The 27,694-nt window shown below is 34.2% G+C and overlaps 1 protein-coding gene and 2 non-coding genes across 6 annotated transcripts in view; 2 read left to right on the forward strand and 1 right to left on the reverse strand.

The window, feature by feature from the left end:
• Nucleotides 1-1,930: 1,930 nt before the first annotated feature.
• On the forward strand, nucleotides 1,931-2,003 carry Trnad-guc. Its single transcript has one exon. It is a non-coding gene; the product is annotated as a tRNA-Asp (tRNA).
• Nucleotides 2,004-2,144: 141 nt separating this feature from the next.
• The window catches only part of LOC106663694 (proton-associated sugar transporter A), a 57,440-nt gene continuing 31,890 nt past the window's right edge, over nucleotides 2,145-27,694 (reverse strand). Inside the window, exons 1-12 of one of the 4 annotated variants that reach the window (XM_014388736.2) lie at nucleotides 26,007-26,057; nucleotides 15,544-15,713; nucleotides 15,220-15,482; nucleotides 7,620-7,856; nucleotides 7,459-7,560; nucleotides 7,219-7,355; nucleotides 7,044-7,133; nucleotides 4,951-5,043; nucleotides 4,612-4,776; nucleotides 2,871-3,001; nucleotides 2,638-2,812; nucleotides 2,145-2,572 (exon numbers count right to left, since the gene is read on the reverse strand). In XM_014388736.2, coding sequence (XP_014244222.1) covers nucleotides 2,357-2,572; nucleotides 2,638-2,812; nucleotides 2,871-3,001; nucleotides 4,612-4,776; nucleotides 4,951-5,043; nucleotides 7,044-7,133; nucleotides 7,219-7,355; nucleotides 7,459-7,560; nucleotides 7,620-7,856; nucleotides 15,220-15,482; nucleotides 15,544-15,710 — 1,776 coding nt within the window. In that variant the 5' untranslated portion in view covers nucleotides 15,711-15,713; nucleotides 26,007-26,057 and the 3' untranslated portion in view covers nucleotides 2,145-2,356. Of the gene's footprint in view, nucleotides 2,573-2,637; nucleotides 2,813-2,870; nucleotides 3,002-4,611; nucleotides 4,777-4,950; nucleotides 5,044-7,043; nucleotides 7,134-7,218; nucleotides 7,356-7,458; nucleotides 7,561-7,619; nucleotides 7,857-15,219; nucleotides 15,483-15,543; nucleotides 15,714-17,075; nucleotides 17,114-17,204; nucleotides 17,320-26,006; nucleotides 26,058-27,694 lie in introns of those variants that run through there. The other 3 variants (XM_014388733.2, XM_014388737.2, XM_014388735.2) reach the window with 3 other exon arrangements.
• Nucleotides 20,598-20,670, forward strand: Trnad-guc. The gene has a single exon. It is a non-coding gene; the product is annotated as a tRNA-Asp (tRNA).

Below are 27,694 nucleotides of genomic sequence, written 5' to 3' on the forward strand. Positions count from 1 at the left end.
ATATCACCTACAAAGTTATACGACTTAGTTGAAGCTACCACCTTTAGAAAATGGACATTAACCTTTCCTTGATGTCCATTAAATGGATGTAGTCTCGACATATGTTCAACCAAATTTATCAGACGAAATATCCGTGGAGTAGCCAGAAATGTTTTTAGAAGAAAGTGGAAAAGTGTGCAAGTAAATAAGCCTATTTATGGATTAAACAATCAAAGCGCAAGTGGTATAAAATAATAAGTAAATTTGTAATGTGTGGTGATTAGTGACCGTTAGTCGATAATTATTCGGAAATCGTGAGATGCGGTCTGGTGTGATGTAGGTTTCAGAAAAACATTTTCTTTATTGTGCCAACATTTCGATCTTTATTGAGAACATCTTCAGGGCCTGGGATTTACAAACATACATTTATTTGTTAAATTTAAACAATGTTTGTAAATCCCAGGCCCTGAAGATGATCTCAATAAAGATCGAAACGTTGGCACGATAAAAAAAATGTTTTTCTGAAACATACATCACACCAGACCGCATCTCACGATTTCCGAATAATAAATATGTAATTGAACAAGGTGGATATAATAATGAAGCTGATCCATGTTTTTTTAACGAGGGTATTTCAACTATGAGGTTATATGAACCTTCGGGGTACTGATGTTTTTGAAAAAAAAAGCCATTTGTAAGTATGTCAGGGGTTAGAATGCAGGGCCGCTGGATTCGGACCTGGGACCTTTACCTTACAGTGATGATCGCAGTGTCAACGCCTAAACCGTTGAGGCCACCGACAACCCCTTACATAGGTTTAAGCCGAATGCTTGTATTTTGTATTTGCTGTCGTTCAAATAAATGTGTAAACTGTGTTAAAACCATTTGTTTTATTCTATGTAAGAACCCCGTTGACCTGATACATTAACTGTTTTCTTTTCTTTACTTTTTGTATTTTGGAATTTCACCAGAATAAACATTAAATAAAAGTACATCTATGTATTTAGTATGTAGTATTGATTATTTTAATTAATTAACTTTTTATCTAAGGTCTTGGTTGAGATGAAAAAGCTAGTGTCACAAGCAGGAGTCGAACCTAGTCCTTCGGCTTTGAATCCCGCTAGATATTTTTAATGTCAATCATGGCCTTACGTAAAAAGTATAATTAATTAAAATTAAATAAAAGATCCATATATTCATATACAACAAAAATAACATTTAATAAATTTATTTCATGAGTTTGCAAAGAGAGAGGAATAATTTTATTGAGGCAATAAATTACAATGTTCAAAAAGTCACCACTTCTACCTCTACAATTTCTGCCAAAACATTTTTATTTACATCTTATATTAGTTTTTGTATTAAAACTTTTTGAACTTTTGGCTATAATGACATATTATTATACGTATTTATTGTCAATCCCCTGATCATTAGGGTTTTACAATGTATGGTTCATGATTTTAGGGAAAGAAACATAAAAAACATTAAATTCATTAATTTTGTGGTTCACGTGACCAATTAATATATTACAATTAATTAATTTTTAGCTGAGATAAAAAAAGTCAATGGCACGAGCGGGTTTGAACCCACGATCTTCGGCTAGATACGCTGCTGCTCTACCACTTGAGCTATAGTGGCCTCGATAGTAGTAGAGTGGTAGAGCAGCGGCGTATCTAGCTGAAGATTGTGTGTTCGAATCCCGCTCTTGCCATTGACTTTTTTATCTCAACTAAAAACCTTAATTAATTGTAATATATTAATTGGTCAAGCGGACCACAAAATTAGTGAATTTAATGATTTAAAATGAAGTATACTTCACTAAAGCCTCCGTGGCCATTTCATTTGTCGTCGAGAATCCAATCCGATTACACGACATTTGAAAAATGGCAAAAAAGAGGGAAAATTCAAAAGGTGGGGTTGAGATGGGAAGTTAATGTCCGAGTGGATCGAGGCCACAATAGCTCAAGTGGTATAGCAGCGGCGTGTCAAGCCGAAGGTCGTGGGTTCGAATCCCGCTTGTGCCATTGGCTTCTTTATCTCAACTAAAAACCTTAATTAATTGTAATAAAAACATTATTAAAAATTAATTTATGCCTTAATTACCTATTTAAATCAATATTGGCTAAAATACTTTCCATTATTCTTTATTATTTTTTTGAACATAATTTATATTGGTCATTTCCAAAAATTACAATAATAATAAATGCCAATTTATTTCTATTCCACATGAAGCACATATAAAAAAAGGAATATTCATGGATAAAATCAGAAGATTCTTACTTAATAAATAATTAAACTTAAGCTTTAAACATATTGATGGATTACATTGTGTTTTGAAGTGGTCCCCAAGATGGAAAAATTACTTTCAGTTTATCATTTATAAATCTAAATATAATATTTGTGTTGCTGAAATGCTTGCTAACAATCCCAAAACGCCCGAAGCATAGACAGTGACAGCAGTTGTATTCGCAACGCTTACAAAATAACCGATGAACATAGATAAGGTGAATTGTGCAACGAAAACCATGCTGCTCACTATCGCCACATCCGTCCCGAGTCCTCGGTTTTGATAGATATTTCCTTCGCTATCAAACTTAACCAGAGACAACAATAAAAAAATTATCAAATCAAATATTATAAATTAATGACACTACTCACCATTTTTTTCAAATGATAATGGGCTATTAAAAGATAGGGCATTGTAAACAACGTGGAATACAAGACCCCGGCTGTACAAGAAAAAAATATAACGGAAAATTTACAGTTTGTTACTGCCATCAGGATCATGCCCAGTCCGTAAAAGCACAATCCTCCAATATATGTCATTTTAACTCTGCAACAACAAAATTATAAAGTGAAATATGGCACTTTCTTAAATACATTTCACATACTTGTATTTCTTAATTAACTTTTCAATGATCAAAGAGTATCCGCAGCAAGATAGTGAATACATTGACATTCCCCAGCAGCCGAATCTGACACCTTCTTCATAGATGAGCTTTTCTTGAGACCCTTCTAAAGCCTAAAAATAAAAATAAAAATTAAAGTTTAATATAAATTAAGTCCATAAATGTGTTTGGAACTGCATGGAGGCCCAGGCAGAAGTCAACGGTCAACGACACTAATGACCTGACACTGGCATGGGTCCCTGGGCATTCGGAGCATAGAGACAATAAAAAGGTTGACATGGTGGCCAAAGAGGGAGCTCCTGAATTTTACTGTGTCTTCGTTCGGTCGTCTGCCACAAAACAGATACAACTTAAAATGACTCATTAACGAGTTCAAAACTTGGTGGAACAATACCACAGGAATGAGACATGTGAAGAGATTCATCAAAGGGCCATCCGCAAAACTTACAAAGGAATTACTGGAAGGCAACTGCAACCAAACCAGGATTCTGGATGGATTGCTGACAGGGCACTGCCACTTAAGAACAGATAGGAGTACAAACAGAAGAAACACTGTGCATACACTGCCTGGAAGAAAAGGAGACAGTAGAACACATTTTATGTTTTGTGCAGGACTATATATATGCAGATTCTTGCAACTAGGATGTGAAAAGTCACAAGCAAGATCCTACACTAAGGAGCCGCTGGCATGGCTATGGAGGTTTGGTTAACCACCTGAAGCTAGCCAGTGAATTATAAAAAATAAAAATAAAAATAAAAAATAGGGCAGTGCAAAGTTGCAGAAGGCCTGTGACCACCTCTTTTATCTATCCCTAAGTCCATAAATCCTCCATATATCATCTGTAGAAATTGCTTTATGTGTTGTCAAAGTCTTATACATCTATCATATTGTGTAAACGATTATTTATTTATTTACTAAATATATTATTTTTAATGAGGGTATTTCAATTATGAGGTACTATGAGCCCTCGGGGTGCCGGTGTTTTTCAAAAAAATCCCATTTGTAAGTATGTCGGGTTTGAAGGGTCAGGGTTGCTGGATTTGAACCTATGACTTTTACCTTACAGTGATAAGCACTGTGTCAACACCTTAACCGTTCCAGCCACCGATGCCTCATCAACGCTCCTCAACAAAATATTGTAATGCTAAATTCTTCCAAATACAATTATATATACAAATTTTACAAAGTCCTTTCATGGTGTGTGTCTTTTTTGTTTTCAAGAATAGTCCGGATCTTGGTATGGACTGGATGAAAAACCAAAATCAATTGTTATTTTTCAAGATTTTGACGTATTTTAAGGTCATCATCAGGACAAATCAATCTTAAAGATGTCTACAAATTAACATAATCAAGTTTTTAATAGAATGTTTAAAAATTTGATGAATTTTTTTACCAACACTAGTGTTACAGTAGGGGTGAGTCAGTCTTCAGAAAAATTGGAAACTTATTAATGATGACCTTAAAATAGGTCAAAAGCATGGGAGTTAACAATTGATTTTTTTTTTTTTTTTTTTTTCGTCCAGACCCTACGGAGGTCTACATTATTCATGAGTAAAAAAGAGATTTATACATCAAATACTTATACTTCTTTATTTTGTCCAATAACTAATATAGTAATATGCATTGCTTTTCCGTTAGCTTATTTTTCTACCTAATGAAATATGCTTGAAATGCCCGTGTATTGTACTTTTCAAATAATATATTTAAAAAAAACATATTTACCATTGGGTTTCCACCAAAAACTGACTCTCCAACATAATCAGTGAAATTCAACGAGTAGCTCACATGGGCCATCCAGCAAAATAGATTCGTGAGACAGAGGATTAAAATCGAACGGGGCATGTGCACAATGGACATGAGGTAGTCTGTGAGTGTCAGGTCTGACTCCTGAAAGTATTTATTTGTCTCACAAAGTTATTTAAGAAGACGGTCAATCAAGTTGTTCAAGTAGATAATTTTTTTTAATTCTTGGATAAAACTGTTATAATTTTTATGAAATCTATTTATTTACCAGCACAGAAAGTAGTTAATGCACAAGAAAGTAGAAATTAATTGATTTACCGTTGTTTTTATAATTTTGTGTTCTTCAATTCCAGAATTTATTCCTTTCTCAATTTGTACGCCCTTCACATCAGTATGAAATTGTGTCTCATTCTAAAAATAATAATTATTATTATAAAATAACTAAAAAGAAACAGTCTTCTGAAGTTAACTTTGATTAATAGTTTTTAAAAAAAATATCGGCATTAATTACTGAATTACTGATTTCTATAAACTGAAATCTTCAAATGGATGTAAAACCACATACACGTTGAGTCAATTACTTCTCGCACCACCAGCAATTCCAGCTTTTGTAATACAGTAATTGAAGGCCGATGGGATACTCAATATTCAGCCATCGGTCTCACACTTTACTTTCACGCCAATAAATACATTCACTCTCAATAAATGCTAGGGACATAAAATTATCAATATATATAATAAAACAATCCTATCTCCTCCAAGGATCTGAACTGGGGACCCAAATACTCGCTTGGCCAGCTCAAGTACAATTCTCAAAAAAATACGCCCTCGATATGGAGCCAAGGAATGGCACCATTCAACTATGTTGGACACTTCTACTTGACTTTCTCTACTTGCTGGACACATACACATGCATTGGCCCAAATTCAAGTTGATGTGTTGCACAACCTATTTTTAATCAGGTGAGGATGATCCCTTCTTCTACGAGTCAGATCCTCTGAGGGCCACCTATTGAGAATGCTGTTGATAGGGAAGAGCGTCTTAGCCAAACTGGCTCACCAATGCTGTAATTTTCTTTTTACTGTTATTTCAATTTATTTTAGAATCATGGGGCTGGATTAAGTCTGGAGGTTGGGGTGCCCTGACCTTAGCCACCTCATCCGCTTTTTTGTTACCCTCCAGACCTATGTGACCAGTACCCAGACAAAACCACCGTTTTGCCGAGACGCTCCAGCTCATGGTACCTCCCAATAAGAGCCCTATGAGATGGTGGAGTAAAGCAGTACTCGTGCTGAGGAAGTCAGCGCAGACCCTACTGGTAGAGACACCATTGTCTCCAGTCACCTCAAGCACGTGCCAAATCACCACACAATTCCACCATGTATGTATTTTATTGATGTGTATCATTCAAAAACTGTTAGGGCAACTTTATTTTCATTAATCAAATTTTTATTAGTTATTTTTCAATAAATATTTTTAAAAACACAGTTTAAATATAGAACTAGATAAAACCAAATTTTAAAGACATAAATATGAGGATTTTCTCATAATTCTTATATATAATTTTTTTATTATAATTTAAAAAAAATGTTTATGGATACTAGAACTGAGTAGTTCCTCCAGAACACTGGAGCTTTACAGCTTATTGTACTCTTCCTGGTTCCATTTTTGGACCTCATAACTATATATGTGTAAATTGAGCCCCCGTTGTACTTGTGTTCTTCCATCGAAAATTGTTAGGGGAATTTTACTTTCAACAATCAAATTTTTATTGGTTATTTTTCAATAAATCACTTTTTTAAAAATATTTATGGAACAGTTTAAATATGGAAATAGATAAAACCTAATTTTAAATATATAAATATGAGGAGTTTCTCGGAATTCTTATATATAATTTTTTTATTATAATTTAAAAAAATGTTTATGGATACTAGAACTGAGTAGTTCCTCCAGAACACTGGAGCTTTACAGCTTACTGTACTCTTCCTGGTTCATTTTTGGACCTCATAACTACACATGTATAAATTAAGTCCCCGATGTGCTTCTGTTCTTCCAACGAAGAACCTTATTTTTGAAAGGGGTCTGAATCCAGAGTCTCTGAGACCTGATCGTGCCAAACCTTACATTAATGAGAATGGGGTACGGGCTTACCCAGGCTTTTAACCCCTCGGGTCCTGATCACCCGCCCTGCGTAATATATATACATTAATGAGTGTCATTTCAATTTTCATTCTGGCCAACAGAGAAAAATGCAAAGGGGACAATGGGAATCGAACTCATGATCATGGGATCTACTAGCCAAGAGTCTGATACCTTAACCAGTCAGCTACCGCAGTCCATAATTCTCATGTTAGAAATAAAAATTTTGTCTGGAAATAATAATTTTTGATCAATTTATAGGCAAAGTTTACCATCATCACATTTGTTGTTGGAGTTTTAATTGTACCGTATGATTCCGCATTCCTTGATATTTCCGCTTCTTCTGTCTGCAAATTTCTTTTCTGAAAAAAACAAAACAAAAAAACATACGAATTAGACAAATATGAATTACTGATCTACAGAAACAATTAATTCTAGAATACTAACCATATAAAAAGAATTTGTCTTGTCTAAGATTTTTAGAGGTATTTCACTAAAACTTGTAAGCGTAATAACAACACAGGTGATAAATATTAATGTTATGAGTGTAAATACTGCTTTAACATGTCCACCCATTAGATCTCCTACAAATGCAGATTTAAAAAATGCAAAATTTATTTTGAAAAAACTTGAAACAATTAAAAATTCATTGTTCAATTGGAAATTAAATAATGATAAATGCATTGCCTATAAATGTTTGATCCCAGTTAATTCCGCCTAAAGCATAGCCGAAGAAGCCGCCCAGTCCGGCCATCAGTGTAAACATAGTCAAACCTCTTGCATGGTCCTCTGTCACAAATAAAATAATTTTAATTTAAATTTTTTTAAACAAATCTTTGTCAATATACCAGGTAATGTAACGTCTAGCAAATATGCTCTTGCTGGGCTTTGGCAAGCATCTGCATCAAAGTCGAGCAATATTGTCCCTAAGACGGTGAAAAGAACCCCCCAGGGGTGTTTGGGATTTGAAATGGGCGTTGTGTCGTCGGTAGAATTTGTTCTAGATTCGTGTGATGAATTGTTCAATTGGTAATTGTCACCTAATTTTATACCGATTTCCCGCCCATTTGGCACCAATACTAGACCTAAAATAAAAATTCAATTAATACAGAAGAATGAACAAGTAATAGTCAAATTTTTTTCATTTCTATTCTTTCTTATTTGATAGTCAATTTTGTTATAAACACTGGATAGTCCGGATAGGTTCAGAGTTTTTGATTGTAAATATGTTTCTACTGCAAAAATTAATTGTATTTTGCTGAAACTTTTTTTACTTCATTTATTGTAGAAATTTTATATTTAATTATTTTTTGTAGAAACCTATGATAAGATATAGAAAAAACATTATTGGTCCACATATGAGTTGTTTTTTGTTTTTATTTATATTTCAAATTAATTTTGAATATTTATAGTAATCATTTTTTTCATCTCAACCAAGACCTTAGATTAAAAGTATAAATAATTAAAATAATTAATATGGTTAATTATGACTAATAAATACATATGAATTTATACAAATATTGAAATTAATATTTTTCGAAAGAATTTTTTTTTTAATTTATGCTCATTATTGTGGATGATGGACCAAAGCAGTGGGAGTAAACAGATCAAAAATGAATGGTAACAGCAAAATTAAAAATTGTTTAGTTTTCAAACAAAATATTTTATAGAACAATTCAATTAAGGTTTTATCTCAACTAAAAGCCTTAATTAATTGAAAGATGTTAATTGGTCAAGCGGACCACGAAAACTAGTGAATTTAAGTAAAAATGAAGTATACCTTCACTAAAGCTCTCCGTGGCCATTTCATTTGTAGCCGAGAATCGAATTCTGACACGACATTTGAAAAGTGGCAAAAAGGAGGGAAAATTCAAAAGATGGAGTTTAGATGGGAAGTCAGTGTCCGAGTGGATCGAAGTCACGATAGCTCAAGTGGTAGAGCAGCGGCATAGCCGAAGATCGTGGGTTCGAATCCCGCTCGTGACACTGACTTTTTTATCTCAACTAAAAACCTTAATTAATTGAAAGATTTTTAAATTTGTTGAATCCTTGGATAATAATGCAGAAAGGTGGTTTTAACTGTACAATTTTTGAGCTTCATTTAAATAATCAAAAGTTCATTAAATAAAAAGTTACTGTAATTCCAAAAGATGATTAAAAATAAAACAAAAACATGACAAATATGGTTTTGACAATTTCAAAAAATAAAAGTAAAAATAAATAAATCGTTAAAAAAATAATAAAAGTTCCAAATGATTTTCCAGAACCTTTGGGACTGCATGACAGAAAAGACATAGGAACGATTTCGTGACGTCCGAATATTGAGCCTGCCTGCAGACTCCATGTATAGAAGCATGGACCCGAATATAACATCCAAGAATTTTCCCTGTAGAACCATATGTATTTTCTGTCATCAAATAGTTTTGTAAAATAAATTGGGCCTTTTTTTTTTAAATAATTTTTATATCTGTAATTTGTTGCTTTGTTTTATTGTGAGATTTTTCCATGTGGTTTGCAAGATGATGAACCTGTCTGATGTAGATTGGTCAGATCATTGGTTAACAAAGTACTATCGAAGGGGCACATGCAGCCAGGCAGCCGTCACCACTCAGGGAGAACCAACAGGTTTCTCTGTCTTTGACACATACGTGACTGAAAGGAGCCCCTTTTGGAGGATGTGGTTAAAAACCATTTACAACATACACCTATGGGGAAGTCCACATCCTCTGAGGTCCTGGGCATTCTGCCCTGAGGTCCTCTGGGTCCTCTTATAGTTTTATTATTTTTACATATTTAATAACCATACCTTTTTTACTGGTCGTCTTGTAAAATTCGGCTCAGTGGAACGGTTAAGGATGATGTATAGAATCTACGGCAGTGTTTTGGAGGGTATAAAACGCTTATGCGATCACCACAACGACAAGTACAACATATTATTCATAAGGAACTCATGTGTCAAGCATGCATGGCCAATTTGGAGTCTGCAAATGACCACGTCGCCTCTTCTGTTCATTTGGCAAGTCGTCTTCCAAGGATGTATGCTATCTTTAATCATTCTCAACATGTTGCCTGTCGAATCCTTCCATTGGATGTTCCATCCTTTCAAAGCAGAGATTGCCAAATGGTTTAATTTTCAAGCCAAATATTTAATATGACATAGGGATTGATAGTTTTTTACTCACTCATACGCACTATGTAATATAGCCAATACCATCCCTAGACAGGCTATTTAAATATATTAATGAGTGAAAAACTGGACTCTTAAATTGACTGCAATCCCAAAACTCTATTTAAGTAGAATTTAACACAGTTATCTCGTCGCAAATTTATTTTATTTTTATCAATCAATTATTAAGGTTTTTAGTTGAGATAAAAAGTCAATGTCACGAGCGGGATTCGAACCCACGACCTTCGGTTAGACACGTCGCTACTCTCCCACCTGAGCTATCGTGACTTCGTGGGCTCCTTTCAGTCACGTATGTGTCAAAGACAGAGAAACCTGTTGGTTCTCCCTGAGTGGTGACGGCTGCCTGGCTGCATGTGCCCCTTCGATAGTACTTTGTTAACCAATGATCTGACCAATCCACATCAGACAGGTTCATCATCTTGCAAACCACATGGAAAAATCTCACAATAAAACAAAGCAACAAATTACAGATATAAAAATTATTTAAAAAAAAAGGCCCAATTGATTTTACAAAACTATTTGATGACAGAAAATGCATATGGTTCTACAGGGAAAATTCTTGGATGTTATATTCGGGTCCATGCTTCTATACATGGAGTCTGCAGGCAGGCTCAATATTCGGACGTCACGAAATCGTTCCTATGTCTTTTCTGTCATGCAGTCCCAAAGGTTCTGGAAAATCATTTGGAACTTTTATTATTTTTTTAACGATTTATTTATTTTTACTTTTATTTTTTGAAATTGTCAAAACCATATTTGTCATGTTTTTGTTTTATTTTTAATCATCTTTTGGAATTACAGTAACTTTTTATTTAATGAACTTTTGATTATTTAAATGAAGCTCAAAAATTGTACAGTTAAAACCACCTTTCTGCATTATTATCCAAGGAATCAACAAATTTAAAAATCGTTCAATTAATTAAGGTTTTTAGTTGAGATAAAAAAGTCAGTGTCACGAGCAGGATTCGAACCCACGATCTTCGGCTAGATATGCCGCTGCTCTACCACTTGAGCTATCGTGACTTCGATCCACTCGGACACTGACTTCCCATCTAAACTCCATCTTTTGAATTTTCCCTCCTTTTTGCCACTTTTCAAATGTCGTGTCAGAATTCGATTCTCGGCTACAAATGAAATGGCCACGGAGAGCTTTAGTGAAGGTATACTTCATTTTTACTTAAATTCACTAGTTTTCGTGGTCCGCTTGACCAATTAATATCTTTCAATTAATTAAGGTTTTTAGTTGAGATAAAACCTTAATTGAATTGTTCTATTAAATATTTTGTTTGAAAACTAAACAATTTTTCATTTTGCTGTTACCATTCATTTTTGATCTGTTTACTCCCACTGCTGTGGTTCATCATCCACAATAATGAGCTTAAATTAAAAAAAAATTCTTTCGAAAAATATTAATTTCAATATTAGTATAAATTCATATGTATTTAAATGAAGCTCAAAAATTGTACAGTTAAAACCACCTTTCTGCATTATTATCCAAGGAATCAACAAATTTAAAAATCTTTCAATTAATTAAGGTTTTTAGTTGAGATAAAAAAGTCAGTGTCACGAGCAGGATTCGAACCCACGATCTTCGGCTATGCCGCTGCTCTACCATTTGAGCTATCGTGACTTCGATCCACTCGGACACTGACTTCCCATCTAAACCTCTAAACCTTAATTAATTGAAAGATATTAACTGGTCAAGCGGACCAGGAAAACTAGTGAATTTTTATCAATGTTTAAAAAAGTTGTTGAATCCTCGGGTAATAATGAGGAAAGGAAATTAACCGGAGAATTTTACTAAATTTTTCCTACTTGCAAAGTTAAGGAAATAAATAGGAAAATTCTCAACCTGCAAGCTGCAAGGTCGCCTTTCCTTCCCCCACAAATGGTCCTACAAGGAAGAATATGTAGTTTATGTTCCACTGACGTCCACGAAACGAATTAACGTCTACTCTCATAAATAATTGCAGATGTGTAAAGAGAGATAGAGCTAGAGGGACAGGGACAAAGATTTCATTAACGGGGAATAATTTTCGGATTTCCCATCTGACGCTACATCCAACTATTAGATTTTTATTATTATTTTTCAAGATACTTTCTAGCATGATTGATAACGTAATTGGAACCCCTTCCACAACCGGATGAACAGGGTCCGCTCGGATGCTCGTTCTGATCAATCAGTGCTGTATAAACAAGCCGGTGGTATTATTATTATGTGCCATTTCGTTCTAAATTGGCGTCTTAGGCTTGCCATGGCAGGAAAAAATGCATAAAATATCGGGTTGGGCAGTCGAGTATCATTGAATCTTTCCTTACAGGACCATTTGGGACCAATAAACTCAAAAACCTGTTTGTTTACTCTCTTCCCATTAATTATAAGCACTATAGCTACAATCTTAGTCGCCGTTTCAATTTTATCCGCATTTTTTATCAAGACAAACAAAACAAAGCATTTGGTGAGAACAGAATGATTTAACATTGAACTATGACTGAGATTTCAGGGAACAAAACTAAAGCTCTTGAAGATCGAGGAATTTAAAAATTTAAAGTCGTTGGTGACAAGGGATTGAACACCAAATTAGTTGCATTTTGTTCTCAGATGCCCACCATTAGCGAAATGCAATGAGTTAAAATATAACTGACATTGTTTACATTTTTTTCCAGACGTGAAATGTACATTTATCTCAAATATAGACCAAGTATGAAAACTGATGAAATAAAAAGACTACGATCTGCTGGAAATTTTGACGTCAATTGGATTAATTCCTTTCCTGTCGTGCTCTTGACTATTAAGGAGGCCGTTTAAAAAATATGCGTTAATTAGTATTCCACGGTTTGTCTCAATTTTCCAAGCTTTCAATTTCAAATTAACCATTGAATCCCGGATTGGTAAGTGATTTGTTCGAAAATGAAAAACAAGTTGAAAATTTTACATAGAAGAGGTAGAGAGGTAGAGAGGGAGAGAGGGAGAGAGGGAGAGAGGGGGAGAGAGAGAGAGAGAGAGAGAGAGAGAGAGAGAGAGAGAGAGAGAGAGAGAATGATAGAGGACCTGGATTTAGAGCCTGTTTACCAGAAGAGTGGGCAATTCGTTAATTTGTTGTCTAGAACCGAAATTCACTGGGGAATTGATGGCGAGGTGTTTAATATAAAATATAAGTTACAATTAATTAAGGTTTTTAGTTGAGATGAAAAAAAGCTAATGGCACGAGCGGGATTGAAACCCACGATCTTCGGCTAGATACGCCGCTGCTCTACCACTTGAGCTCAAGCGGACCACGAAATTAGTGAATTTAATGAATTAAATGAAGTACACTTCACTAAAGCTCTCCGAGGCCATTTCATTTGTCGTCGAGAATCCAATCCGATTACACGACATTTGAAAAATGGCAAAAAGGAGGGAAAACTCATAAGGTGGGGTTGAGATAGGAAGTTGATGTCCGAGTGGATCGAGGTCACGATAGCTCAAGTGGTAGAGCAGCGGCGTATCTAGCCGAAGATCGTGGGTTCGAATCCCGCTCGTGCCATTAGCTTTTTTCATCTCAACTAAAAACCTTAATTAATTGTAATGTATTAATTGGTCAAGCGGACCACGAAATTAGTGAATTTAATAAAATATAAGGGCGCTTTTTTACCAATGCTGCTTTATGCAGTGCCAATTTGGCATTCTGCTTTAAAACTTAAGAAACTAATTACCTACTAAACTAACCTACTAACCTAACTAAAACTAAGAAAGAAAATCGAGCGGGTTCAACCGCTTTCCTATCGAGGGTTATTGAAGGATACCGGACGATCTCGTACAACGCAGCATGTCTGATTGCAGGGGTGAAAAACCTGTTCTTCTTCAAGCTCAGGATCTCGTTCGAATAGAGAGAACCTCTTGAGGGAATAGAGGATTGCGTAGTGGCAAGCCTAAAAATTTTCAAAGCTGTTTTGTAATAATTTCAAATTATGGCTGAACGATATGCTACATAATTTATATAATTATTGAAATAATTCTTTTCTGTGAGAACACAATGCCCCATCGTGTAGTAGTATAACCTTCTCACACAATTTGCCAGTAGTTTTGTGTTTGTTTATCCTGGAAGAACGGTTAGGTAGTTGTGTTTATTGTTATGTAGATATCCGCTGTTTTCTCTTGTGCTTGTCTATTTTATATAAGAAGGAATAAGAATAAAAGAAGTGGCCACAAGAGACATCTCGAGTGGATCTATTGTGCTCCTCATATTTTAGAACTCATTGGCCGGTTTCAGGTTGTTAGACAACCTTTATAGCCTTGCTCTTTAATGCTGGTTCATGCTTGCGCATTTTCCTTTCCAAGTTGCAAGAATGTACACCTACCCTGATAAAATCATAAAATTACTTCTGTTGTCTCCTTTTCTTCCTGGCAGTATATGTACAGTGTTTCTTCTGCCTTTATTCCTACTCGATATATGTGCTTTTTAGGCGGCAGTGCCCTGTCAGGATCCAACCAGAATTCTGGTTCTGTTGCGGTTACCGTCCAGTAATTTTGTAAGTCTTGCGGGTGGCTTTTCTATGAAACTCATTGTGTCATGCCTGGGGTATTGTTCCATCAGGTTTTGTGTCAAGGTGCTATAAGCCAAGGATTCTGGGGCATAGATGATTCATATTGGCTCTCTTATTGGCCGAAATTTCCACTTTCCCATTGTATCTGTCCTTCATCCTCAGTGCTCACGCTTCCCCTTCTGGTGAAATTACCTTGTACTTGTTGGTGAAGTTATATTTTCGAGTAGTGGCATCGATTGGCATGCCTAGTATTACATATGTATCTCCCGCCTCAGTTTGCCACTGGCCTATCTTTGCAGATGGTTGTCCATTTACGAGCCTTTAGGCCACTGCTCTGGCTTCTCCTTCGATTATGGAGCGGTGAAAGGTTTAACAGCACCAAGGCCGCAGTTGGCGTGTACTCATGGCTCAAGTGATAAGCTTGTCTTATATGCTACTTAGCCTGCAAAGTCTTGGGCCATGACACCAAGGACCAGTAGTCACCATTGGTCTTGGGGGAAGGAGTCGATAGCGTTTCTTCTTAAGTCTTTTAGGAAAATTGAAACTGGTCGTGTATCCTCGTTGTTTTGATCAGAGGTGTCTAATCTACAGGCCTAGATATACATAATCCTTCTAACTTATGTATTATGTATCGATAAATGATGTATGGTAATGTTTACTGTTGCATACACTGTATTATTATTATTCTGCGATACTAGTGATTAGAGATTTTTGAAATGGTGTTTGATACTGACCGAATAAAATTCCAAGGGATAGAAGGATTATGAAAGGCCTTCTTCGTCCAAGGGATAGATGACAATTGTCGCTCAGCGAACCCAAGACCGGGGTGAGAAACAGCCCGATGATTGGGGACAAGGCCCACATCATGGTCATCCTCGTATGATCGACCCCGATAGTCAGCAAAGTCGGAGAGACGAAAGCCGTTTCAGCAGCATAGGAAAACTCGATCCCCATGACCACGGCTGATATTCTTAAAAGTTCTCCGGCCGTCTTTTTCCTGAAACGAAATCACCGAGAAATTTCTTTTTTTAATAAATATGCTATAAGTTAAAACACACTTGAAAATGTGCGAATATTGATCTTCGGGTTGATCTTCCCGGGCAGGTGGTTGTTTCGTGCCGCCTGAAAGCCTATCTTCTCTCCATGAGTGATATCGTTCTCTTAATTCATCCCTGAATGAGTGGAGCCTGCCCAATGTGCCCTGATATTCCTGAAGTTTTTCCATTCTCTGTAAAAGAAAATAATAATAATAATAATTTCTTTAACAAGCGCATATACCAAGCAGAATCCTGCAAGTAGAAAAATATCCACACAATAGCATTTAGAATGAAAAACATCCCTTTTTTTACTGCTTTACTTTATTGGACACATTGACACATTGATTGGACATATTTTAAGGGTAAATAAGGCGTCATGATTGAACCTGTTTTAAGGTTAAAACTAACATTTAAATTCTGACAATTTTTACTTTAAATGCATAGGCAAATTTGTTCTATTTTAACCGTAAAGTTATCGTATACAAATAATTAATTTTAAGGGGTCTAGATTGAAGATTTTACATTAAATGTGTAAGCGCGTCTCTTCGGTTTTGGGCGGAGAACCGAAAACAAGGTCCCAGAGGTTTTCTTATGATCGGACCGGACTGCAATAATTTAATTTATTGATCAGGCACCTTTTTTTTAATATACAAAATTCCAATATTCAATTCAAACCAAAATAAATACGAGACCAAAATATTAATTAAATTTAGATCAATATTTTTTAAAAAGGATAGTTCCTACTCACAGTAAGTTGTTTTGAACGATCCGGATTTCGAGCCTTTTAGCTCATCATCAGGTTGAAGGACTTCTACAACCACGTCTCTCGACATGAATTGCCAAAGTGAACCGCTGATACCTCCGCCAACGCAACGTTCCAATTATCAGCTGATTTTTTTTAATGACGCTCAATTTGAACGTGCGAAACGCGGAAATTATAACACAAATAAATATTAGAATNTTAAAAAAATCAGCTGATAATTGGAACGTTGCGTTGGCGGAGGTATCAGCGGTTCACTTTGGCAATTCATATCGAGAGACGTGGTTGTAGAAGTCCTTCAACCTGATGATGAGCTAAAAGGCTCGAAATCCGGACGTTGCAAAACAACTTACTGTGAGTAGGAACTATCCTTTTTAAAAAGAATTGAACACAACACTCACTCCATCATTTATCATTTCTATAAATTTAGATCTTTTATTACAATTTATTTTCAAAAAAGATTACAATTTCTTTTATTAATTATTATTTTTAATTTAAAGAATCTTTTATTCTATAATAAAACCTATTTCAGATCTCAAACATTAATTTTAAAATCGAAGTTAATTCTCGTTTTATAAAGAAAGGTAAAAGTAAAGGAATTATTATTGTTATTATTATTAATTTTTGTCCACCAATTAGAAAATACAATTAATATTTTAACATAACTTTTAAAATCAAATGCTATCTCTTTTAGTTTTCTTTATAAAAATATGTTTTTTGTTATAACCCTTTTTTAAATTAAAATACAATTATTATTTTTAGTTTTTGACGTCAAAATATAAAATTTACTCACTTGAATTGTGTGCAAACCCAATTTTCTTAATTATAAATAAAAAATTGTTTTTTAATAAATTAGGCCCTGATGATGGCGGAACATTCGCCGTAAGCTTGGTGAAACCCAATAGTGATGTTCTTTATTCACCTGTAATGACCTCAAGAAGATCCAATACAACGTCAGAAAAGAAATTGCTTTTTGACTGGAAAAAATAGCCTTTTCCTAGCTCCTACTCCTTTCACTGTCAGATGTGTGTGGAGGGGCATGGCGGTACACTCAAATCGAAACGTGACAAATGCATAGGAAAATTTGTTCTATTTTAACCGTAAAGTTTTCGAATATAGATAAGTAATTTTAAGGGGTCTAGATTGAAGATGTTTCTTTAAATGCATAGGAAAATTTGTTCTATTTTAACCGTAAAGTTATCGTATGTAGATAATTAATTTAAAGAGGTCTAGATTGAACATTTTATAAGGTTCAATCAGGCGTATGAGATATGTCATATTTGAAGAGGCAAGTTATAGAATAAAGAAGGTTAGGTTATACCAGATTTCTAGACTTATTTTATGGTTATAGCTGACGGCTTGGTTGGACTTATTTTAATGTTAAAAATGATGCTTTGTTTGGACTTTTTTTAAGGTTAAGCCAGATGTCTTGATTGAACTTATTTTAATGTTAAACCAGTTATATTGATTAGACTTATTTTAAGAGTAAATAAGGCGTCTTGATTGAACCTGTTTTAAGGTTAAAACTAACTTTTAAATTCTGTCAATTTTTACGTTAACATACATAGCAAAATTTGTTCTACTTTAAGAGTAATGTTATCGGATATAGAAGATTAATTTTAAGGTGTCTAGATTGGACATTTTATAAGTTTGAATCAGGCATATCGAGGTGTCATATTTGAAGAAGCAAGTTATAGAATACAGAAGGTTAGGTTATACTAGATATCTAGATTGATTTATTTTATGGTTAACTTGACGTCTTGATTGAATCTATTTTAATGTTAAACCAAATATCATGATTGGACTTATTTTAATGTTAAACCAGATGTATTGATTGGGCTTATTTTAATGTTAAGCCAGTTGTCATGATTGAACTTATTTTAATGTTAAACTAGATGTATTGATTGGACTTATTTCAATGTTAAACCAGATGTCTTGATTGGAGTTATTTCAATGTTAAACCAGATGTTTTGTTTGGACTTATTTCAATGTTAAACCAGATGTTACGATTGAATTTATTTTAATGTTAAACCAGATGTCATGATTGAATTTATTTTAATGTTAAACCAGATGGTTTGTTGGACTTATTATAAACTAAACAGATGTTTTGATTGAACTTATTTTACGGTTAAACCAGATGTCTTGATTGGAGTTATTTCAATGTTAAACCAGATGTTTTGTTTGGACTTATTTCAATGTTAAACCAGATGTTACGATTGAATTTATTTTAATGTTAAACCAGATGTCATAATTGAATTTATTTTAATGTTAAACCAGATGGTTTGTTGGACTTATTATAAACTAAACAGATGTTTTGATTGAACTTATTTTACGGTTAAACCAGATGTCTTGATTGGAGTTATTTCAATGTTAAACCAGATGTTTTGTTTGGACTTATTTCAATGTNTTTCACCCCATTAGGCCCTGAAGATGATCTCAATAAAAGATCGAAACGTTGGCACGATAAAGAAAATGTTTTTCTGAAACCTACATCACACCCGACCGCATCTCACGATATCTGAATAACTATATTAACGGTCACTAATCTCTACACATTTCTATCAAAGAATATTGATGGATCATTCCTAGCTGGAGCAGTTGTAACTTTTGCGTATGATTTTTTGGTTACAACTCGAATGGCGTCATTATAAGATATGTTTTCCACCGCCATTACTTTTTTTACCTTTTTTTGTTTTTCATACTCTGGGCAATCTTTTCGGGAGAATACGGAGTGCGCCCCTTTACAACATACTTGTCACCTCGATATCCTTTTGATCACAATCTTTCTGTTCGTGCTTTCCTAGACAATGAGCACATCTTAGAGATCCTTTGCAGTGCTCCTTAACGTTAAAGGACCACATTTTTGACAAAAGGTTCGACCTCGCAACGTACATAATGTATAGTAACATATTCGGCCAATGTCTGTCCTTTGAAGTGATAAGAACAGTCCCAGTGTTAACCAGATTACCGGGTTCCATGGCAGATTTTTGCTTGTCGACTTTCCTCTTAAACCGCTTAGCTGATAATATTTGAATGTACGGATTTCCGTTTTTTAAACTTTGTAAAAGTTCAGTGTCAGTAAGATCCGGGTCCACTCCTCGGATTACACCCTCCCTTGCTAGAAGAAAGGACGGGATGTACGCTTTTATATTTTTGCTTTTCAGAAAATCAGAGCTAACTAACATGTTCACTGCTTGAAATGAGCTAAACATGACTCTTACTCTGTTCCGTCCTGATTTATCGATATAAGAAGAACGTACTTAACTAAAGAAACTGCAGTTGTGTGTTGTTTTGCAACGGATTAGTGCCGGCTCTCTTCGATAAGCGATGTGTACCGAAGGTCGCGGACTAACTCTTATCCTATTTTAAGAGAGGCATTGGACACAGAAAATTAATTTTAATTTTTTTAGCATTATTTTAGTGTTAATACTAACCTATAAATTAGATAAATATTTGAGTTGAAATACATATATAATTAGATACTTTCTTAAGAGTTAAAGGCTATCAGTTGAACATAATTAAGTTTAAGACTAATTATTTTTAATCATTTTTAAGTATGAAAATGGAACACATTTACTTATCTGCTTACGTAAATTTATTCTATTTTCATTTACAATTTAGATCCATTAGGGCCAAATTCCTTCGTCAAGCTTTCATCAGGACTTTGAAATATTAATGATTTACAACGGAATGCAGATTCTTTAAAAAAGCATTATCACGGCAAATTCAAAATAAAAACGACCATTATATTATTCGACAATTCTATTATTGGGTTGGAATTAAATTTTTCGCTGTACACTACCGACTTCACTAAAAATCTTCTTAATTCGAAGGACAGAATATAGCTTGGAAAGTAGTCATTCAACAATAAATTTCACAATATAAAAATATTATTGAAAATTGGAAAAATTAAATTTTTTATTCCGAACATTTCGAAACTATTTGGTTTTAATTGTCCGTTCTCTCAATAAAAATAGGAATCTATCTTCAAAAGAAGTAAAAATGAAATCAAGGGAAAACGAAGGATCCGATTGTCACAAGCAATAATTACTTTTTTTAACAATATAGATTGATTTAATAATTACTAATTCGATCGAAGAATATTGTCGCTATTAAATTCACTAATTTCGTGGTCCGCTTGACCAATTACTATATTACAATTAATTAAGGTTTTTAGTTGAGATAAAAAGTCAATGGCACGAGCGGGATTCGAACCCACGACCTTCGGCTTGACACGCCGCTGCTCTACCACTNAAAGGAGGGAAAATTCAAAAGGTGGGGTTGAGATGGGAAGTTAGTGTCCGAGTGGATCGAGGTCACGATAGCTCAAGTGGTAGAGCAGCGGCGTGTCAAGCCGAAGGTCGTGGGTTCGAATCCCGCTCGTGCCATTGACTTTTTATCTCAACTAAAAACCTTAATTAATTGTAATACTTTACATAAAGATTAATTAATTGAAAAAAATCGAAACGTTGGCACGATAAAGAAAAGGTTTTCTAAACTTACATCACACCAGACCGCATCTCACGATCCCTAAATAATGATCATGTATTTAACTTAAAAAGTGACTGAATCAAGACGTTTATGCTAGCACTCAAAAAAGCCGTTTTCAAATTAATGTTCATTGTGATCTAAAAATAGGTTCAAACTAGACGGCTGTTTAAATCTAAAAACAACATGATTCCAGTGCTCTATTTTAGGCTGAAAATAGTCGAAATTACACCTATTAAAATCAGAAAAAAAAGGAAAAACAGATCGTGTGTCGACGTTCTTAGTGACCGGAACAAGAAAAACCCAATTCTAAAAAGAACTAAGTAATGAAGTGCCTGAATATAGTGCATTGTTGTCTATGATCTATTAGTACATTTTTATTATCATCAATTAATACAAGCGTTTTTCTCATTTGTTTATTATTTTAAAATTTCACATTATTCTTAAAAGTGTTGGTATATATATCGTGTAGATGTAGTAGATGTACATGTATATATGTATATTAACAAAAAAGTAAAACAAAAATATAGTTTAATTGTAAATTTTATATTGTCTAAATAATTAAACATTTTTTAACATGCATATGCAAGTAATAGTGCATGGAGTGCAAAAAAAATCATTTATCTTTCTGCCCATCTTTATCTATCTACCTACCTCTCTCTATTTCCCTCTAAAATTGGACCATAGAGTCTCTCAGGGCTTCACCCTCTCAGCACTGTTGTTTTCTATGTATATTAATAATATTACAAATGCATTAGAACAGTGTATTATTTTTTTGTACGCAGATGATCTAAATGTCTACAAATCAGCAAGTAGAAAATATTAAGGATATTAGAAATTTTAAATAGGAGCTGACTGAGCAAACGTAGTATGGTGCAAATTAACACGAACTAATTAATAATCCAACCAAATGTTAAACACTTATTTTTAGTGATAACAGCATGGTTTAAAGTTTAAACAGTATTAAAATCAACGATGACAGCCTAAAATATGAAAAAAATATCTAGAATTACAGCTTGAGAACAATCTCTCCTGTATTGGCAAATTATTACTTGTAAAATTGTTTTGCTCTACTAAATGTAGACTTTATAAAATTCATTAATATTTAATAATTTTAATAATAGAAAGCAGCTAGTAATCTGTTTGGTGTGTTTAGTTTTCTATCAGTCCCCTTTAACCTTTAACTTCTTCCGATGTAAAACTGTCCAATTAAAAACCCACCCTAGAGCTCCAGGATTTGACCTCATTATCCCTTCCATCTTTTGTAAACTTCCAAAAAGCCATAGTTTCCTAACCACCGTTAATGCAGCTGTCCGTACAATTCATTTCCCGACGCCGTGGAAATTTTCCATGGTTTACCCAATTACCGAACCCAAGAAACAACACCGCCTTCCCAATTTCTACCGTCCGTTGGTTTACTGTCAATTCTAGATCAACGTGAAAAAGTCATTTATAAACAAATTCACCCCAATCTCGAATCCTCTAATTCAATTCCCGACCTTCAGTTTGCATTTAGGCATCGCGTTGTGGACATCATCGCATCCTCTTTCGAGAAGAAAAAATACCGCTCGGGAGTCTTTATCGATTTTGAACGGGCTTTTGATGGATTCTGGCACCTGGGGTTGCTCTGAAAAGACAATGGTATTTTACTCTCTACACACTTACACATCCTTAAATCCTACCAGGTCGACAGGAACTTTAGAGTCGGATCCTCACTTGTAAGGTGGGCGCGGGAGTAGCTCAGGGTAGTGTCCTCGGCCTGCTACTGTACTCCCTGTATACACTGTCCCTTTCCTCCCGACACCACGATCCTAACATACGCTGATGACTCTGCCATTCCCGTCATAGCTCATTGAACTCTCCAGACGCACCTATATTCCAATGATATGGTTCAAAAAATGGCGAATCAAACTAAACACCGTAAAGTACCAAACATAACCTTCACCGCCGAATCATTCACTTCCAATCTATAATGCCCCCTCTTCCCACCAAAAACGTCATCTCTACCTGAGGCCGCATGTAGGCAACCGATTTTACAACAGATCTAAACTCTCGCTAAAAAAAAAAAAAAAAAAAAAAAAAAAAAAAAAAAAAAAAAAAAAAAAAAAAAAAAAAAAAAAAAAAAAAAAGTCGTATACAACTCATATTGAAACCAATATGAACGTACTAGAAGTATTGGAATCTTCTAATTTCTGCAGAATCCATCGTTAATTGTATGTTTCCAATAACACCACCCGTAAAGAACTAAATTTTCCCTTTTTAAACGATGTTGCGAAAACCAGCTACAACAAGTCAACACTGACATCCAATCCAACTCTAACTAGGACAACAACTTTCCTCCCGATCACTTCTCAACAATCCTCCTTGACGTCTAAAAAGACAGTTGCTCCGAGACCTACTCTCAGGGAGTGCGAGTGATTAAGCGATTATCTATCCAACTTCTTGCGCTTCGGCAAGATTGTTGTTCGTTTACTAAATTTAAAAAAATGGCCTCTTGCTTACGGAAAATCAGCGTCACGAGCGGGATTCGAACCCACGACCTTCGGATAAATACGCCGCTGCTCTACCACTCGAGCTATCCTGACTTCAATCCACTCGACACTAATTTCCCATCTCAACCCAACCTTTCGAATTTTCCTTCCTTTTTGCCATTTTTCAATTCAACCAATACCTTACATAATTAATTGAAAGATGTTATTTGGTCAAGGAGGTACTATACCTATAGGTAGTCTAGTTAATTATAGACGGAATCTCAAAAGTTTCAGAGTTATTCCCCCTTTTCCGATTTTTTAAGATTTTACTACCTTGCTTCAAATAAACAATGATAACTCCAGAACTAAAAGGTCTTGGACCAATCAGTAGATGCCATTGAAAACTATGTTAAATTTCCAATAAGATGTGATCAATACTAAACTTATAAACATTGGTGAAATAAGCGTTTTAGTAGCCAGAACTTTGAAAAAATATTTGTTTTTCAAAGTTGAATTTGCAGTTGAAACACTATGGTGATTCTAAACAACTGTTTCCACACCTAGAAACCAGAAAATTTCAGAAAACGTACTCCATTTAATATCCTTTTTAGTTGTGTAATTCCCTTTTTAATTATTTTTTCAAAAATGAAGAAATTTTTGAAGGAAAGGAAAAACCGTGGTTGACGGATTGGTAGATTTATTTGAATAAATTAATATAATAGATTAATATAATAGGAAAGATTAATAATAAAGTAAAAAACTTAAGGAAATTTTGGAAGAATGAACTAAAAACGTTTTGAATAGTTATTCAGAAATCGTGAGATGCGGTCTGGTGTGATGTAGGTTTCAGAAAAACATTTTCTTTATCGTGCCAACGTTTCGATCTTTATTGAGATCATCTTCAGGGCGTGGGATTTACAAACATTGTTTACATTTAACAAATACATTTAGGATTTGAAAAGTGAATTTATACAATGCAAAATATATTTTTTTAATATTCAATCAGGGTATTTCTACTCATTTAAAGTGTTTGTCTTCTGTGTAATTGTTCCATCCTTGCGTGTCGTGTTGAGAGTGCCAGTGAGATTTTGCTGTTTTATGTTTATATATGTTGGATTTTGAAGGAGTGGGGAAGGAAGTCGGTATAGAAAGTACATTTTTGTATAAGGCCCCACCCCTTCAAAATCCAACATATATAAACATAAAACAGCAAAATCTCACTGGCACTCTCAACACGACTCGCAAGAATGGCACTATTACACAGAAGACAAACACTTTGAGTGAGTAGAAATACTTTGATTGAATATATAAAAAATATTTTGCATTGTATAAATTCACTTTTCCACATCCCAAATGTATTTGTTAAATGTAAACAATGTTTGTAAATCCCAGGCCCTGAAGATGAACTCAATAAAGATCGAAACGTTGGCACGACAAAGAAAATGTTTTTCTGAAACCTACATCACACCAGACCGCATCTCACGATTTCAGAATAATTATCGATTAACGGTCACTAATCAGCACACATTTCTACAACGTTTTGAATCTTAAAACTCTTTTATTCCGGGGAATAATAATCCCTTAATCCTTTAATCAAAGTTGCAGTCGTGTTGGTAAATAAGTAAACACTTGCACTATTTCGATTTCGAATCCAAATTTAAAAAAAAGTCTGTTTTTTATTTTATTTTATTTATTTATTTAATTTTTTTTTTGATAAATCTTTCCACCTTACCAATCCGTCCCGTTTTTTATTTTCCTTCATCAATTTTTTCATATTTGAAAAAATAATTAAAAAAGAAATTACACAATTAAAAAGGATATTAAATCGAGTACGTTTTCTGAAATTTTTTGGTCTCTAGGTTTGGAAATAGCAGTTTAGAATCACCATAGTGTTTTTCAACTTTGAAAAAAACTGGTTTTTTTTTTTTTTTTTCAAAGTTCTGGCTACTAAAACGCTTATTTCACCAACGTTTGCAAGTTTAGTATTGTTCACATCTTATTAAAAATTTAACTTAGAATTCAATGGTATCAATGCATTTGTCCAAAAGCTTTTAGTTTTGGACTGTCATTGTTTTTTTGAAGCAAGGTCGTGAAATCTTAAAAAATCACAAAAAGGGGAATACTCCAAATCTGTTGAGATTCGGCCCATAGTTAATTAGGACTTTTTGGTTACATTTTGAATGCAGAATCTACTGGCAAAATTTGTAACACGAGTAGCCGAACACCCTGTGTAAGAGTGGACCTTGACACCAAATCGTGAGTTATCAACAAATAAAACGTTCTTTTTTTCTTTTTATCTCCATCTCTTTTTCATGTACACTCTTTCTTTCTATAAATTTACATAACTTAAATGAAATAATGCAGTTCCAAAATTAATTTTTAGCGCCCAATTTAACGGACTTAGTAGTAATTTGTCCTTCTTGTAAGTACACAGCACAATGCAAATTAGCTCAAAGTTTGGATTCTTTGAAACAAAGGCTAGTTGGATCAAAGTAAAATTGAAATATTGTATTTGTCTGAGTTTCCCTGGTTAAATAAGTGAGTCCTCGACCCACTGTAGTTTCATTTACAAAGGGCTGGCACTATTTCGTTTAGGCGGTTATCCGTTTAAGAGAAAAACAGTTACGTAATCAACATCCCCCTGGCTTAAATTGCCCATCGATAATTCGGATTTTTATGAGGGAAGCCGAGCATAAATGTATTCTAATAAAGTCTAAAGTAGATATTTCAATTAAATCCACTCTCGTCTGATTGCTTGTACTTACGATTCTTGTATCGAGTCTTCTGAAATGGGGGTGCGATGCGCTCAAAGCGTCGCCTCGTTTCCGACTGGCTTCTATCCACCCCCAGGGGGTTGCAGCACCCCTCGCCACCCACGACCGCCTTTCCCGCCCACATAAACACTTTTACCCATTTAATTAAAATAAACAGCTGACCATATTAAAAGACTTTATTGGATACGGTTCGATTTTTTTTTCTAGAAATGTTCTGACGAACAGCAGTGTGTCACAAAATAGTGGGAAAATTAATATATTCTTACGCTATGACGAATTAAAATTAAAACTTTACACCTCTGGATTTTAATTTTAAAATATTTGTTTGCAGGTGCTTTAAAATCGAAAAAAGAAGGGAAAAGCTCGGTTTAAACAAAAGGGCAACGGCCCAAATAAAAATTAATTTATCGAAACAGACAAACTTTTGTTCTAAAACCATATTACCAACTATATCCTGCGTAGAAAAGCCCAGATAGATAATAAACTTTACAAAAAAATATGATTGTGATTTGAATAACTATATTCGTAGGTTGAGACATATGCCATATACAAATTATGCTTATTGCGAATACTTATAATATAAAAAATCAACATAAATATCATTATTTAACAATCTACAACTGAAAGTATACAATTTCCTAACGAGACGTGTGTTTATTGTTTGGTGCTATATTGTTTATCCAAACCAAGTCCCTCTATGTTAACTGTTAGTTTAATTGTATAATTGTAGTTGAATTTTAGTTCTGATTGCGGTTTTGTTTTCAGTTGTTAATTAATCGTTTATATGATTATGACTTTTTTTGTAAGTTGCTAACAAGATGTTATTTGAAAGCTTAATTGATAGAGGTAGACAGATAGATAGATAGAGATAGATAAATAGATAGATACATAGATAGATATAGGTAGGTAGATAGATAGATAGAAAGGTAGACAGAGAGATAGAGATAGGGTGAGATAGATAGAGATAGGTAGATAGATAAATAGAAAGGTAAATAGAGAGATAGAGATAGGGAGAGATAGATAAATAGATAGATAGATATATATATAGGGTGAGATAGATAAATAGGTAGATAGGTAGATAGANTGAGAATCGGACCATGGACAATATGAACTTTTTTGTTCATTTTAGGGTGAAGAATCTACTGGAGAAGTTTGTAGCACGAGTAGCAATTCACCCTGTATAGAGAGAGAGAGAGAGAGTGAGTGAGAAGAAGAAGAAGCAGAGTCAGAAAATCATAAATAGATATTAAGGAGTTGATGAGGGATTGGAGGTTAAAGACAGAGAAGGAGGGAGAGAGTGATGATGATGTACGCTTTATTTGCCTTCTGAAAGAAATATTCTAGTTAACAGGATAATTGGGCATTTAAAAAATAAATTACAATAATTGGACAAAAAGACTTTTTCAATACAATACGGGATTATACATTGTCAATATAAATCTGGAAATAAAAGTTATAGTCACAAAATAGTAATATTAAAAAAAAGTATAATTTACGACAGTGAATGTTTAGTATCGATCATAGCGGGATAAGAGGTGATTTTTAAGGATATTCTGGAAATTTTTTTAATACTTTTACATTGTTTTATGTGTATATGTAGTCTAGAAAGTAATTGCACTTTTTACTTAAGAAAGAATGCAAGAGCGGGTGAGAGAGATGAACATAAATGAATAAAAAGA

This window comes from Cimex lectularius, unplaced genomic scaffold, assembly GCF_000648675.2.
Source record: "Cimex lectularius strain Harlan isolate CLEC.00 unplaced genomic scaffold, Clec_2.1 scaffold116, whole genome shotgun sequence".
NCBI classification, from domain to species: Eukaryota; Metazoa; Arthropoda; class Insecta; order Hemiptera; family Cimicidae; genus Cimex; species Cimex lectularius.